The 16,295-nt window shown below is 39.4% G+C and overlaps 1 protein-coding gene across 1 annotated transcript in view; it reads left to right on the top strand.

The window, feature by feature from the left end:
• The window catches only part of NLN (neurolysin), a 99,554-nt gene extending 87,697 nt beyond the window's left edge, over positions 1–11,857 (top strand). Inside the window, exon 13 of the mRNA XM_003827430.5 lies at positions 9,949–11,857. Coding sequence (XP_003827478.1) covers positions 9,949–10,083 — 135 coding nt within the window. The 3' untranslated portion in view covers positions 10,084–11,857. The remainder of the gene's footprint in view (positions 1–9,948) is intronic.
• The last annotated feature ends 4,438 nt before the right edge of the window (positions 11,858–16,295 follow it).

Below are 16,295 nucleotides of genomic sequence, written 5' to 3'. Positions count from 1 at the left end.
CTGTGGCTGGCATGCCCCACCCACTACATAGTTTGTGACCTTTGTCACAAAGTTGCTTCATTAACCTGAGCCATTACTTTCTGTATGCAGTGAATTGACTGCCAGGTAGCTGCCAGACAAACCTTCCTGATTTACAGCCCCCAATCTCCATTCTCATTGAAGTCTCATCCATCAGATTATTTCCAAGGCTGATGCATTTTCCAATGTATGTTTTTAAATTCTTTGATTCAGAAATTAGAAGAACAAATTATCAAAATCAGGCTGTATGTACTGATTTCAACCAATAGATTTTTTCTCCAAATGTTTTTTCTAGATTGCATAGTACCTTATACATATATATTGAAATACATTGATGTGATTTAGATCACCATTACCTCCCCATCTTCCTCCTGAAATAACACCTCCAAGGTACCCATACTTCATTATTTTGAAGCATTTCATCTCCCATCCCACCCCACCCAATCTGTTAAGTCCTTGTAATTCTTTTTCCATTACCGGGCCAACCCATTTACAAAGGTCAACTGCTGACTATTGTTCTCACAGACATACCTATTCCTGCATGACCTTCAACCAGGACCCATCCCTTAATGCCTCCACCATAGAGATAGTGCCCTTAGGATTCAAAGTGTTCTGGGGAAGATTGTATGACTCCACTGACATGCCCAACTGCAAAGTCATGCATGTAGCCTGAACTGGACCCCAATGTTCTCTGTGGTCCAACTCCATTCCCCTTATTGATTTCCCTCCAAGTCCCCACCACCTCTCTCCTCTGTCAGCAGATGATCTCTCCTCTTTATTAAGAAAATTAAGATCATTGAAGTTGGCTGCAGTGGCTCACACCTGTAATCCCAGAACTTTGGGAGGCTGAGGTGGGAGGATCGCTCAAGTCCAGGAATTTGAAACCAACCTATTTGATATAGCAAGACCTCATCTCTACAAAAAATAAACAGAATTAGCCAGGTGTGGTGGTAGAAGCCTATAGCCCCAGCTACTCTGGAAGCTGAGATGGGAGAGTTGCTTGAGCCTAGGAGAGGTGGAAGCTGCAGTGAGCCGAGATCATGCCACTACACTCCAGCCTGAATGACAGAGTGAGATTATCTCAAAAAAAAAAAAAAAAAAATCATTGAGAATGAGTACCTTCATCTTTCTTTCTGTGTACTTCAATACTTGTCTTATTTTCTCCTGTCTCAGAGGAGATGTCTCTAGCTCCAGGAGTTCCTGGTAAGAGTTCCTGGTTTGCTGTCTTGGAAAAAAAACTTGCTACTGACTCTGATAACCCCAATCAGTGCTACTACTCTGTTCTTTTCGCAGCCTAATTTCTTGGTATAAGAAGTCTTTGCAAACCTCTCTTTCCTTGCTTTTGCCCCAACCAACAGAAATGGAAAGTTACCCTTCCTCCGTAGTTACCACTGATGACCCAGTTACCAACTCCAAAGGCCCTCGTCCTTCTTCTTTACCTCCTGCTGCTTGTTATTCCTCTGTCTGTTCACAGCCCTCAGCTGGGCAATCAAACCCTTCTTTACTTCCCAGTACTCCCTGTGTGTTAGACAAGTTTATGTGTTCCCTTAGGTCTCTCCACCTTCACAAATTAATTCGTTCTATTTCGTTCACCTAAAATATATGCCTCCTTCATCTGTGCATCTCAAAAATTCCAGCAGTCTTAATTGAAGGTCTCACTCACATAACCGCATGTTCAAGAAGTCTTTGAGATTATCCAAAACCAAAAGTGATCTTTACATCCTTTGAACATATGAGTGGACTTGGAGGAGTGGACCAAGCCTTCCCTGTCACCTCCTCAGTGCTGCCACTATGTGACCATATACCCAGTACCTTCTCTCATTACCTTTTCTCTTCTCTTTTGGAGAACTGTCCCCAAAACAAACAGAAATTAAAAATCCAAAGATAAAAATAAAAAATGGAAAATAGACTAGTTTTTAAAGAAAAAAACAAAAAAAAGTGGTCTTGGGCATGGAAGAAGGGCTTCAATAAGCTTTTACTATGTCTGGAATATTTAATGTAACTATTACCAAGTGAAAAAACATCATATTATAAAATATTTTATACCATACAATACAAATGTTGATTTTAAAGTGTGTTTTTAAAAAAAGCACATCAAAATGTCAATGATTATCTTTGGGGATAAGTTTATGAGTGATTATTAATTTTTTCTGTATTTTTCCTAGAGCTTTTCCTTATTTTTACATAGTACATAGATTATTTTAGAAGCCAGAAACAATGTTTCAAAGAGAAAAAAGTCTAACTAGGTAAAGGTACAATTATGACGTCTTACTGGCAATCATTGGTGAGGCTTCCTGGCGTAAGTGTACACTGCCTCTGCCAGCCAAGCTTCGCCATCACCTCCTCTGTGCTTGCCCTTATGTGACCATATACCCAGAACCCTCTATCATTACCTTTTCTCTTCCAGCTGTCAAGGTAGCAGCCAAATTACTGATCCCTGTGGTTCCAAGGAACTTGCAAGTGTAATAGAAGCAATTCCTGCATTGTCTTCTCTATACTTCCTCTTATACTCAGGCTTCACAGTTTGGCAGGCAGCCATAATACTCTTATTTAGACAAAGGTGCTGGGTTGAACTTAGAGAAAGCATCATCCCAACAACTTGGAGTTAAAACTTGTGATGTTGAAAACAATTTTCAGTGTTACTAAAATTCTGGATTCAGCAGTGCTGTTATTATTAGATGTCTTATGCCATAAGGCTGGTGTTAATTCCTTCCTTTACACTTTTTCCTTTCCTTTCAAATGCTCTGAGTATCATGGCACTTCCTGATCCTCTGCTGTCACAGCAATAATGGACCTGGCTCCAAAAGCCAAGAAGAATCCCTTGGCCCCTCACCGTCACACCCTTTGCAGATACTAAAAGATGATTTTTAAACAAACATTTTGTTCCCTCCTACAATATACTATTTGGGGTTTTTTGTTGGTGGCGGGGGGGGAGGTGTTCTTTAAAAAAAAACCCACAAATATTTGCTCTAAAATAACACTTGCCTTACAAAATACAGGTACCCAGTTATTAAAAATTAATGCTTTGGGACAACAATCCTAGTCTCCAAAAAACTTATTAGATCATTATTATAGCTATGTGTGATGAAGAGAAAAAGAAGTTCTTTTGTTGTCCCAAAGCATTAATTTTTGGTAACTGGGTACTTGTATTTTGTAATGTGAGTGTTACTTTAGAGCGAACATTTATTTTAAAAAGAAAAGAGGAAGAAGAACTCCCCCCACAAAAACAATGTATACCACGGAATACAGTGCAGCCAAGAAAAAGAACAAGATCTGAACCCAGAAGGCAGAGGTTGCAGTGAGCCGAGATTGCACCATTGCACTCCAGCCTGGGCAACAAGAGTGAAACTCATCTCAAAAAAAAAAAATAAAAAGAACAAGATCATGTCCTTTGTAGGGACATGGATGGAGCTGGAGGCCATTACCCTTAGCAAACTAACACAGGAATCAAAAACCAAATACCGCATGTTCTCACTTACAAGTGGGAGCTAAATGATGCGAACACATGGACACGTAGAGGAGAACAGCACACACTGGGGCCTTTTGGAGAAGGTGAAAGATGGGAGGAAGGAGAGGATCAGGAAAAATAGTTTGGTACTAGCTTTCATACCTGGATAATGAAATAATCTGTATGGCAAACCCGTGTGACACAAGTTTACCTATGTAACAAACCTGTACTCGTACCCCGAACGTAAAAGTTAAAAAAAAAAAAAGAAACAGAAAAATACTTCTTCAGACCAGTACACCATACATTACTTATTTTGTGCCACAACCACAGAGTGTTATTAGCCAACACTGAGAAAGATGGCATTATCTTGAGTTGTTCCAAACTCAGTGCATTTGCTTTAGTTTCACATGTCAGTGAGTGGTGGCTTCAGATACATAGACAGGATAAAAATATGAATTTTTATGGTATAAAGGAATACTTTATTTGATCTGAAGTCATGGGAATCAGAGCAATCAAAATATATCCTGCAGACTTTGTTGTCTCACCCTCCCTAATGTGTGTGTGGGTCATTCTGAGAAGATAGCGGGATGGCCCTTCAAAGCGTCAGTGCCTTCTATTGTTAGTCCCCAGGCACTAGAGAGGCTGGGAGCTGAGAAACCACATGTTGTTGATATTATTGGTTATGCAATAGAGAAGACTGTGTCCAGGCCTTCCTTCTCTCTGTAACCTCCTGCCATCCTACAAACCCCAGGGTCTGCTCTGGGGACCATTTCAGATCTTGGCAAGCAGAACTATAGAAAGTAGCAGTAGAATATTTTAGGGTATAGTTTTCATTCTGTTTTGAGGGCCTCTATCAAAGTATAATAACTGGCTACTTACCTATAATAGCCTAAAACTTTGCTACCTCTGGTTTTATCTGTAGTTTTTTAAATATTGTTCTTCATAGTAAATAGACATCACATCTTAACTGTTTAATTACTTTGTTATATATTACCTAAAGTACTTTTTTCTCAGTGAACATGAAGTTGTCTCATTGTCAGACATACTTTTCACTTTTCTAACTGTTCTGCTAAATAATTATGGAATGGAACTGCTTGGGATTAATGCTTTTCCAGGAAGCTCTCAAAGGTCTTTAAGGTCACCAAATGTGAATTCAGAATCCAGCAGCTAATCATAGGTTGAAATAATGGGGGCATTTTAACCAAGGCCATTTCTTTTTATAAGGCAACTTCATTGTGGGAAAATTTTCTAAGAGGTAATAGACATTGTGAATTCAAAGGCAATTATATTGTTAAGCTACTATTATCTTCCTCCTCTTTTGCATTTGAAGAAATTGCTAAGCTTTGTTTCTTCCATCAGAGGAGAAGAAATATGAACAAGTATCACTTCTGAAAGAAATACTGAGAAAGTCAAGAGAGTTAAGTGTAACTATATTTCAGTCTGTAATGCCATAAGGAAGGAGCTACATCTTACATAAAATAATAGCCACAAAAACATGAAGAGTCTTGGTTAAACATGACAAAGAATCACTTGATAGATAATCTATAATATAAAGCTAAGGATCCCAGTGCTTGAAACAGAATCTTAGGCCCAATTCTTCCTGTAATGTGTTGCTAAAAGAGAATATGAAATTTCCTCTCCAGAAGGTTTTTACAAATGGCTTTAATTCTCTTCTCTGTCTCAGCTCTCCTGATGTACCACCCAACAGCTGATTTTTCTTATAACTGAACCTTTTCTAGTAGCCTCAGGTTTCGCCTGACTTGAGGGACAAAGGAAGGAATTCGAATTGATTTCCAACCTACTTCTTGAATATTTACAAGGCCAGGCCTTCTAAATCTTGAATCCCAACCAGCTGGAAGCAGTTCATCTTCCTTTGTGCTCTTAACAGCCCTTCTTTGTTTGCTCTTAGTACCCCAATAATCTGCCTGGTTAGTTGTCTATTTCTTTATCTTCCCTGATAGATCATAAGACTCGTGTAAAAGGAACTATTTTATTCAGCGTTGGGTTCCCTTCTCTGCTTCACAACTATTTAATTTAATTAATGTTTTACATATTTGTGCCTCTTTGGACCTGACGGTTTTCTCCATCCGCTTCCACTTCTCTACCCCCCCATACATACTCCTACCCAGTGTGTTTTTTCCTTTGGATCTCCTCCCTCCCCATAAATAAAGGTTTACCCTTCTATCCTCACAAATCAGTAAGGTTTCCAGAAGGCCTCTTCTAATCAGGCAACAATTCCTACTACTGTTCTTGTCTCCATCTCTCAGTCAGCACCAGTTTTTTTCTCTCCCTCCTTTGTTGTTGTCAAAGCAATTCTATTTTTAATTTTTGTCCATTCAAGATCTCCCCACCCTCACAGAAAACAAAAGGTGTGCTCTTGGGAGGGAGTTATGGACTATGGAAGGAGAGGTTTCAAAGTCCAGCTTTAGAGCAGGCTGGTGAGCTTGTCAGGTGCCTGATCGTCATCCCCCGTCCTTGGCTGGTCGCTCTCTGCCCTGATGACTGCCGCTCAGTGTAAGAAGGAGACAGCTCTGGCTGCACTCCCCAGAGTCATCCATGCTGGGAAGGATGGAGGAGGGGTGGAAAGTTAGTGACAGCCTGCATGTGCTGCTGCAGAGATGCCCAAGATAGCAGGAGACCCAATCTGTTTCCCATTTATATATTCTCATTGCTGATAGATGATGGACATGCTTCATTTAGGTAATTATTATTGCTATTAAAATATTACCTGAAAGGGTGCATATTATTGAGTAAAATGAGTGCCTAAGTGCCTTATCTCTCCCACTTAATATTTCACTGAATTATGTATTCTATTTCTTACTAATAGAGAAAATGAAGTTCCTTATGCCTTTCTTTAGCTTTATTAGGAGATAGAACTAATTTTGAGGAAATGCTACACCAGGAATGCATTTGTTTCCCTGAACTGTATATAAGTAACTGAGCTGGGGCAGTGTGAAAGGAAAGAGAGGAGAGGGGAGGAGGAAAGGAGATGGGAGGAGGAGAGGTTTGTTGATTACCACTCTATGCCAGATATTATGCTAGAGAGCGAACAGAATACTGAAATCACCTCCTCCAACTGCCCAGAAACTGAGTGAGGTAGGCATATTCCCATTTGACAGATGAGGAAATCAAGGCCCCAGGTCACATAGCTAAGGATTGAGCCAAGATTCAAACCTGGGCCTGAGTCTAGAGTTCCTGATCTTGCTTCAGAAATTGTCACTGTTAGAGAAGACTTGCATAGCTGCCAAAAGATACATGCTAATCTTCTGGGATTAAAAAAGCCACAGAGGTGGATGACACTGGTTTTCCTCCATAGGAAAGCTCTAGTTTTTACTGTATGCAAATCTTCCTGAAGGATGTTTCTAATATGAAAAATTTTAGCAGTTGTCTTAGAGCTTCTTTTCTTGATTTCCTCACAGTTACAGTTTCTTTATAAACAAAGTATTAATAGAACAACTTAGGGCAAAGACTCCCTCCACCTGTGGCATATGTCTCCCAGACCACGTTCTCTCACACGAAAGAGCCTGGTACCCCCCGAAACACAAAAATTCACTTAACTATTTTTTTTCCTAAGAAAAGCAAGATCCTGTTACCAAAATGACTCTTAAACTCTTCTCAAAACTTCATTGCAAAGGAAATGAAACTATTAAAAGACCATTGCTCTGTAATTCAGGAAATTGAATCAACTTGTTTGGAGCCATAGGCAGAGGAAGATTTGAGCTGTACTGAGCCACATATTGTGAGACTAAACAGTGCCCTGCTCTGAAATGATTTTACCATTCATGAGCTGTCTCTTTATAACACCATGGAGCTCCTCAAATGCTTCCTTTTCTTTACTACCTAAAATTACAGTTCTCTGCACAAAATGAAAATACTTTTATCAGATGTTCACATTTGGAGTGATTTTTTAAAACTTTCATTTCAATTTTCCTTAATGTTTCTATACTTGTCAAATGCGTATGTCTTTTTAATAAATGAAAGATACATGATACATACATCTTGAGCTTGAAGAATTTCTGCAGACGAAATATTGATGATTGAGACTGGATGATAGGTTTGTGAGAGCTCATTATACTATTGTCTCTACTATTAGTGTGTATTTTAAGTTTTTCATAATAAAATGTTTAAAATATTTTTGTAATTCTGCAGAAAAATTTAACTCACATTGTCTGCGTTCTTCCTGTACTGCTCTACCCAGAGAGCACAGTCTTTCCATGCTCCTCCCACTAATTTAACACTAGTCAAATTTTGGCATTTTGAGCAAAGAAAGGAAGGGAAGGGAGGTAAACTGTGGTTGGGCTCAAGAGCCATGATATGCTCCTTCTTAGCTTAATTAAAATCCATGACAAGCACAGCCATCACTCACATTTTAGATTCTAGATTGCTGCTGTAGTAGTCATGAATTGCTGCAGAACAGGCAAGAAATGACATGTTTTTTGTTTGTTTGTTTGTTTTCCCGAAAGCTAATTGAAGGCTGGGCACAGTAGCTCACACCTGTAATCCCAGCACTTTGGGAGGCCGAGGCAGGCAGATCACTTGAGGCCAAGAGTTAGAGACCAGCCTGGCCAACATCGCAAAACCCCATCTTTACTAAAAACACAAAAAATTAGCCAGGTGTGGTGGTGTGCTCCTGTAATCTCACTTACTCGGAGGCTGAGGCATAAGAATTACTTGACCCTGGGAGGCAGAGGTTGCAGTAAGCCTAAACTGTGCCACTGCACTCCACCCTGGGCGACAGAATGAGACTCTGTCTCAAAAAAAAAAAAAGAAAGAAAGAAAAGGAAAGGCAGAGGCAGCGGCAGAGGCAGGAATGGGGGGCGGAAAGGGAAGGGAGCTAATTGAATCTAGCTTCAAGCCCTTGTCATCAGTTTTGGGAAGTTCGGTATCAGTGACCGAGTGCCTTCTCTTAAGAAAATTGATTTAAAACTTGTAAATAAGGCAACAAGACTGCTGTGTACCTTTTTAATATCATACTAGAACACTGTGTAACAAACCTTCCTAAGGACTATTTTATGCTCTGGGCCCTAGACCTGTCCAGTATGGTAGCCACGTGTGGCTGTTGAGCGCTTGAAATGAGGCTAAGTACAACTGAAGAACTGAATTGAGATGTACCATAAGTATAAAAAACACGTTGGATTTTGAGCACTTAGAACAACAGCAACAAAAGTCTCCATAATGTGTATATTGACACGTGTTGAAATGATACTATTGTGGATATAGTGGTTTAAAATAGTAAAATTAATTTTACCTATTTGTTTCTTTAACTTTAAAAAAATGTGGTTAGTAGAAAGTTTAAAGTTACATATGTGCTTCATATTATGTTTCTGCTGGACAGTGCAGCCCTACAGTTTCTGAGAAGGTAACTTTGCCTAGTTATTTACTCCTGATTAGAGTCCAGACTGTGAAGTTACATGTTGGCCTATAGATGATTAATAAGCTGCAAATGATTTCTATTTATAGCCAAAAGGTAACCCCAAAAGTTTGTGTTCTTATGGTCCTAGGACATAAATCGTTTTGTGTCTGACTTGGTAGATTTCATCCATGTTTTATTTTCCTTAAAAGTTTGACTAAATTTACCTCTGATGGTTGTACCAGTCAAAATCTTGTTATACGACAGCTGGAAATTCTCTAGCTCCTCTTGTACTAAGTCCTTCTGATCAAGTGATATAATGGATATAAATTTAAGTGTTACTCTGTGAATTGTTTATTATGTGTATATTTGGAATTATGCTTCTGAATTGTCTTGCCTTGTTTCCTTAAAAGGACAGTGAAAGGGAAGTGAAAATATTGAACAATGCTGATACTGAATAACAACTATTTTCTTTCACTCTATCTGCTCCTGTGTTTGTGTAAATAAAAGTAGAGGAACTGTGACGTTTTAAAATTCCAGACCTCCATCCCCAAAGAAAACTTTCCAAAGGTCCTCATTCTCAGCATCGGACCCACAAAAATGTCTTGCCCTCCCCTGCGGGGCACGTGCAGCCCTTCTTCTCTCATCCATAAGGAAGAGGGTTCTGTTGTTGTTGTTTTGAATGAGCCCATCATAAAAGCAGCAGAAACCATTTGACAGTAGCCATGCTACTGTTTCTGAGTACCCAGAAGGCTATTTGTAGCCTTCTTGAACACTTGCTTTCTAAGCCTTTTGAAATCACGAGAGATAGCATAGCAAATAGGAACCTGTTGTATATTCCATTTGGCTATATTTTGTTTGTTTGTTCATGTTGTCAGCTCACTGCTTAGAATCTAAGGAGACAAGACCATAATAAAGGACAGTGTAGAAGACCTGAAGTTTTAAGCTCCAAATCTCTTAGCTACCAAAATAAATAAATACTACAGAGCTGTTTGTGAGCAAGAGAAAACATCTAGACAGAGTAAGGCTAAAGTCCTTTTTCCTTCACCCCTACCCTCTCCTCTTTTGCATCTAGAGATTTGGAAAATTGCTAGAACCATGAATTATTAGGTATGATGTTTTATTTTATTAGGTTGGAATGAAATACAGAAACCTAATCCTGAAACCTGGGGGATCTCTGGACGGCATGGACATGCTCCACAATTTCTTGAAACGTGAGCCAAACCAAAAAGCGTTCCTAATGAGTAGAGGCCTGCATGCTTCGTGAACTGGGGATCTTTGGTAGCCGTCCATGTCTGGAGGACAAGTCGACATCACCATGTGTTACTGGCCTGGAAACTGAAGGGAGTTTTGCAAGTGAAAATTTAGATTTCTATTGACATCCTTTTGTTTTCTAATTTTAAAAATTATAAAGATGTAAATGGAATTATAAATACTGTGACCTAAGAAAAGACCCACTAGAAAGTAATTGTACTATAAAATTTCATAAAACTGGATTTGATTTCTTTTTATGAAAGTTTCATATGAATGTAACTTGATTTTTTAGTATTATAATCTAGATAATATGATATAAGAGGGCTAAGAATTTTTAAATTGAATCATATACATGATATAATTTGATCCTTCTTGTATCTTGAAGTTTTGTACTTGGGATTTCTGGACTGATAAATGAATCATCACATTCTTCTGGTAAATATTTTCTTGGAGCTCTGTGTCAACTTTGATCCTTTGTCTCCCAGGAAGGTGTGACCTCTCCTTTGCCTGCATACCTCAAGGCCAGGGGAATATGCCTCAGTGATGCATTTATCTTTGTATATCAGGCCGCATGATTCCCAACTTTCTGCCACACTTAAATTACGTTCCTCCATTTCAGTTTTGTCTTTTCTGTCTAAAGTTCAGTCAAAGAGTATCAAAAAATTATGTTTCAGCTAGACTGGTGTAATGTATAAGTTTTTGTATCTTGTATTAGAGGATTTCGTAGCTTGTATTAGAGGCTCATTTCCACCTCAGCATACAAGATTGTTAGTCTTTTGGCATGTGTGCCAATTAGAATACTAAAGCAAGTCCAAGCACATTTTTCTCTTCTCATGTTTCTAATAAGTGTTAGGGACTTTGCCTCTTTTACTTACCACGTCCCCAAAAGTGTCAGGTAGACATGTCACAAATGGCTCTGTAGAGAGCCATGGGAAGAGAGAGGAGGTGGATGTGGAACATAAAGGGTTCAGAAACTCCAGAAGAGGAGTGGGTTTTGGACAGAAGCATTTGAGGACAGCTGCTCCAAAGCCTTATGTGTATGATGAAACTTAACCACGGGGAAGAGACTCTTCAGTAGCCTGTTCTATCTGGTGATTTTTATTTTAAGTGAACCTTTGGATCTATCTTTAACTCTCTTTATTGTGAGTCTAAATTCCAATTCTGCAGCAGATCAGTAAACTCACAGTATTTTTCCTGTGGAAATCTATTCAATAAGGAAACCAAGACAGGATAATAAAATAAAAAACAAAAAACAAAACTTTGAATTCCCCTGCCTAGGTCTTCCAGTTGTTTTCCAGTGCATACCTCAGGTATGACTTTGCTAGCCGGGGACAAAATTAGCACCTTCCGATTCTCTAGTCCAAATGAACTTTGTGCTAAATAAAAAATTATTATACTACATAATAAAATTACAGACAGCAGGAAATGCAAGAGCTAGGAGATTCCTAGATTATATCTGCCAAGCAAATACCTTAAACATCCACCTGAAATCCTACTACCCCCTCTTCTGAGATAATTTGCCCAGCCCTTCTCTTCCCCACACTCACTCAATGTCACCCCCCTCTAATCCCCAAAACTGTTTTTGTGGTCTTTGTAGCCTATACTAGTTTTCTCACATCTTTCCCCCTAGACTTTTCTGTTTTCCAGTTTCAGACAAAAAAACTCTTCAGCTTTTTCCAGTGTGTCTCCTTAACAGTAACTTTACCACTTGAAATCTTATTTCATAGAAAAACTAAATTGGTGTGGAAAGGCTGCACACAATAAAGTTATATTATTATCCATGAAAATGAACTCATATTTCTTTCATACTTTAACGTTAAAACCGAAATGCATGAGAGCAAAAGCACCATGGTGTTCTTTCTATTTAGGGCCTACCTCTAATATTTAAAATCTACCAAAGAGCAGTCACAAAATTAAAACTCAGCCTGGGCGCAGTGGCTCATGCCTGTAGTCCCAGCACTTTGGGAGGCCACGGCAGGAGGATCACCTGAGGTCAGAGTTCAAGACCAGCATGGCCAACATGGTGAAACCCTGTCTCTACAAAAATACAAAAAGCTGGGCATGATTTTGGGTTCCTGTAGTCCCAGCTACTTAGGAGGCTGAGGCAGGAGAATAGCTTGAACCTGGGAGGTGGAGGTTGCAGTGAGCTGAGATCATGCCATTGCACTCCAGCCTGGACGACAGAGTGAGATTCAGTCTCAAAAAAAGTTAATACTCAAAGAATTATCTAGCATAATTTAAAAGAAAGGACTTTTTAAAAATTCTCTAGCATAATTCAAAAGAAAGGACTTAACTTTTTTTTTTAGTGTGGTCATCCGTCTAGTTGTTCTTTTTTTCCAGATCAGAGCAGAGAATATCACTGACATGCTTGAAATGGTGGATAACTATGTAAATTGTAATTGGACAAATGTACACTTTAGATTTATGGACTGAGCCACATATAATAAGGTCTCTCCTGGTAATTGATCCAGGGGATTTAGGCCTCTTTCGGGTTTTTTGTTTTTTTTTTTTTTAAGGCATTGTTATGTTGTGAAGGATAAAATCTTCAACATCTTATGCTAATGGATAGTAGGCATGATCCTAAAGGTTTAGTTTTACGATGCTGCAGAGAAGAGAAATGTCTTGACGTTTTGCCACCTGATATAGACTTTGTCCCCCTCTAGTATAAATGTTGCATGTTACCTAAACAACTAAAAATTGCCTTGAGTTATCACCTGAGCTACTTATGCCAAGGTCTTGCCGAAAAAGCTAATAAGGTGAGAGGTGGATATCTGTAGCTCTTCGGATGAAAAATTGCATTGTGGGAGATACCAAAATTGAGGAAATAGCTCTTCAAAGAAAAATTACTGATATGATCATTGTCCTTGTAAATGCCTTAAGTAGCAGGCAGTGACTCAATTTTCTACTTTACCATTTTACCTTTAGCTTTTATGTATGAATTATAGGTCTGTGGAGATTCTGCCTCCCCACTAGGCCAGTGTGTGTTTACCATTTATTCATTTTCTATCACACACAGGTGGATTAAAATTTACATTAAAATTTACATTAAAATACCATCTTACTTCAGGCTGCTATAACAAAATATCAGACTGGGTGGCTTCAAAAGCAGACATTTCTTACAGTTCTGGAAGCTGGGAAGTCCCACAATCCACATGCTGGTAAATTTGGTTCCTGGTGAGGCCCCTCTTCCTCTTTTACTGACCACATCCCCAAAAGTGTCAGGTAGACATGTTACAAATAGCTCTGTAGAGAGCCATGGGAAGAGACAGGAGGCAGATGTGGAACATAAAGGGTTCAGAAACTTCTGCAGGCAGCAGTGGCAGGGAGCAAGCCCTAGAGTGTCTCTTTTTATGAGAGCAGGAATCCCATTATGAGAGTTCCTTCCTCATGACTTTATCTAAACCCAGTCACCCCCAACAAAGGCCCCACCCCCTAACCCCATCACATTGGCTGTTACGGCTTCAATGTAGGGGATGGGGCACAAACATTCAGTCCATAACGAGTACTGATTCCTCAAATAGGGTTTAAACATAGTTAACTGAGCCCCCAAAGAATGTTAAAAGAGAAAATCCATTTTATTTGAATAGATGCAGTGACCACAGCTTCTTCCCTCAAATCAACACATTACAGTTAGATGTCTCCCATCTGAAATTGGATAGCCCACTGAAATTGAACATGCCTTCTCTTACAAATGTGTGGTGAGAATAAAAGCAACAAAGAAATGAATGTGGTGGCTCACACCTGTAATCCTAACACTTTGGAAGGTTGAGGCAGGAGGATCCTTTGTGCTCAAGAGTTTGAGACCAGCCTGAGCAACATCGTGAGACCCTGACTCTACAAAAACTAAAAAAATTAGCTAGGGATGGTGGCACATGCCTGTAGTCTCAGCTACTTGGGAGGCTGAGGTGGGAGGATTGCTTGAGCCCAAGAAGGTCAAGGCTGCCATGAGCCATAATCACGCCACTGCACTCCAGCCTGGGTGACAGAGACCCTGTCTTAAAATAAAAAAAAAAAAAGGAAAAGGAAAGACATACATACCCTCAGTTCTTCGAAAAACAGTCAACGTCCAAAAAGTTTATTTTTTGAGTCACCTTTAATAGAGAAATTTCCCACTGGAAACAGATCCACCTAAGTGATTATCTAGTATCAGCTGTATCAAGGCAAAAGGTAAAGGTTATAAGATGTAAATATTAGACCAAAATAGCCTTTTTTAACAAACACAATAATGCTGTAAGTCTGTAACAAAACAAAATTTGAAAAATTGAGGTAATGTACACAGCGATGCACACACCCCCACACCACACCGTGAGTGATTCCTGAGTTTTGATTTGGTTGAATTCACCTTGTAGTTCCCTTTCCTGAGAAAATACAGATTCAACACATCTAGTCCACGATGTACGTACAAGGGGAAGGGGTGAACAGGAAATAGACTCCCTTGTTCTGCTCACATGAGCTGGAACCTGTACTAGCTGCATATTTCATAGACCCCAGAGGCTCACCTCAATTGTACTCCTATGATAAAATGTCTCTAGCATTTGTCATGAGAGAAACTGGCTAGAAATAGTTTGTTCATTGAGTCCAGCAAGACACGCATTGCTGTTGATATCTTTGTGGCTAAGATGGAGAATGTGACTGGATAATAGTTATCCAGGTGGATTACTAGCTATTGAAACAGTCTGAGATAGTTGCATGATGATTAACGTTAAACTGGGAGTAATTTCAAGTCATTTGGCTAAAAATGAAAAAAAAAACCCATTAAAAGGTATCAAATGTACAGATAATAGGGCTGGAATTATTAGGTATGATGATGTTATTAACATCTAAAATTATTTTGGCCGGGCGAGGTGGGTCACGCCTGTAATCTCAGCACTTTGGGATGCCAAGATGGGTGGATCACCTGAGTTCAGGAGTTCAAAACCAGCTTGGCCAACATGGCGAAACCCGTCTCTACTAAAGAATACAAAAATTAGCCGGGTGTTGTGGCACATGCCTGTACTCCCAGCTACTCAGGAGGCTGAGGCAGAAGAATCGTTTGAACCCCGGAGGTGGAGGTTGCAGTGAGCCGACATTGTGCCGCTTCATTCCAGCCTGGGCAACAAAGTGAAACTCTTGTCTCAAAAGTAAAAAAATAATAATGTTTAAAAATATTTCAATGTGGAGACAAGCTCAAAATGAAATTAGACACATTCCATTACCCAGGTAAAAGAAGGGTAAGCCTGACTTGATAGTAGTATTCAGGAAAAAAGAGTTGGCAGTTTTATTTGGCCAAATTCCAATATCAGCTTATGGTACAGCACACCGGGGGAGGGGGACGGGAGGCGAGAACTAAGGCTTTTTAAGAATGTGTTGATGGAAGTATGTGCCTAGATCAAAAGAATAATCCCCCCGGACTTCAGTGTAAGATCAATTACTGTTGGAATATTGTGTTCCTTTCTAGATATCACATTTTAAGCAGACTTTGGCCAAGTATTACAGTGTTTGCAGGAGCAGTAACAAGATGGTGATAACTTTGAAAATACTTCTCAAAAGAAAAATAAAAAAGAATTAGGGAAGTTCAGTCTGGAGATAATTCAGAAATACAGATGATAATTGTTTTCAAATTCTTGAAGGAAATGGGAGAGAGAATAGGCTAATTCTGTATTGCTTCAGAAACCAAATGGAAACAATTAAATTCCATTAGAGAAATGGTTGGAAAATATGAGGAGGATTTAGTTCAGTACGAGGAAGCTGTTTCTAATACTTTTTGTTGGTTAAAAATACATTCTGCTGCTGTGAAAAGCCTGTAGCTGCCAGGAGTGTTACAGAGGGCATTCCTCCCTTGAGTTGACATTTGTGCCAAATCGGCTTTGAGGGCTTCTCCAGCTTTTAAGATGCGATAACGATAAGATGATCATCGGGAAAACATCCCTCAGATGAAACGTTCACAGGCTGGCTCTGAAAACTGGCATTCAGATGATTGCGGCTCCCCCATACTGTAGGAATATTGTTTATGGCTTAAGGTTGCCTCGCTCCTCATCTGTAATCAGTGAAAGTTTATCCAGAGGTTAATTACCGGTTTTCTGGTGGGTATCTGGGAACTGAGGATGGGAGATTAACTGTTGTATATGACCATAGTAAAGCAAAAGACTGTTAAAGAATGAGTAAACATTCGTTTTCCTCCCTACAGAATTTACAGTTACTCTCTGTCCATTCCACTCACTACTGTCTTCATCACACACACAGAGG

The sequence above is a fragment of the Pan paniscus genome, chromosome 4 (genome assembly GCF_029289425.2).
Source record: "Pan paniscus chromosome 4, NHGRI_mPanPan1-v2.0_pri, whole genome shotgun sequence".
Taxonomy (NCBI): Eukaryota; Metazoa; Chordata; class Mammalia; order Primates; family Hominidae; genus Pan; species Pan paniscus.
This window is presented reverse-complemented; position numbering and strand designations above follow the sequence as displayed.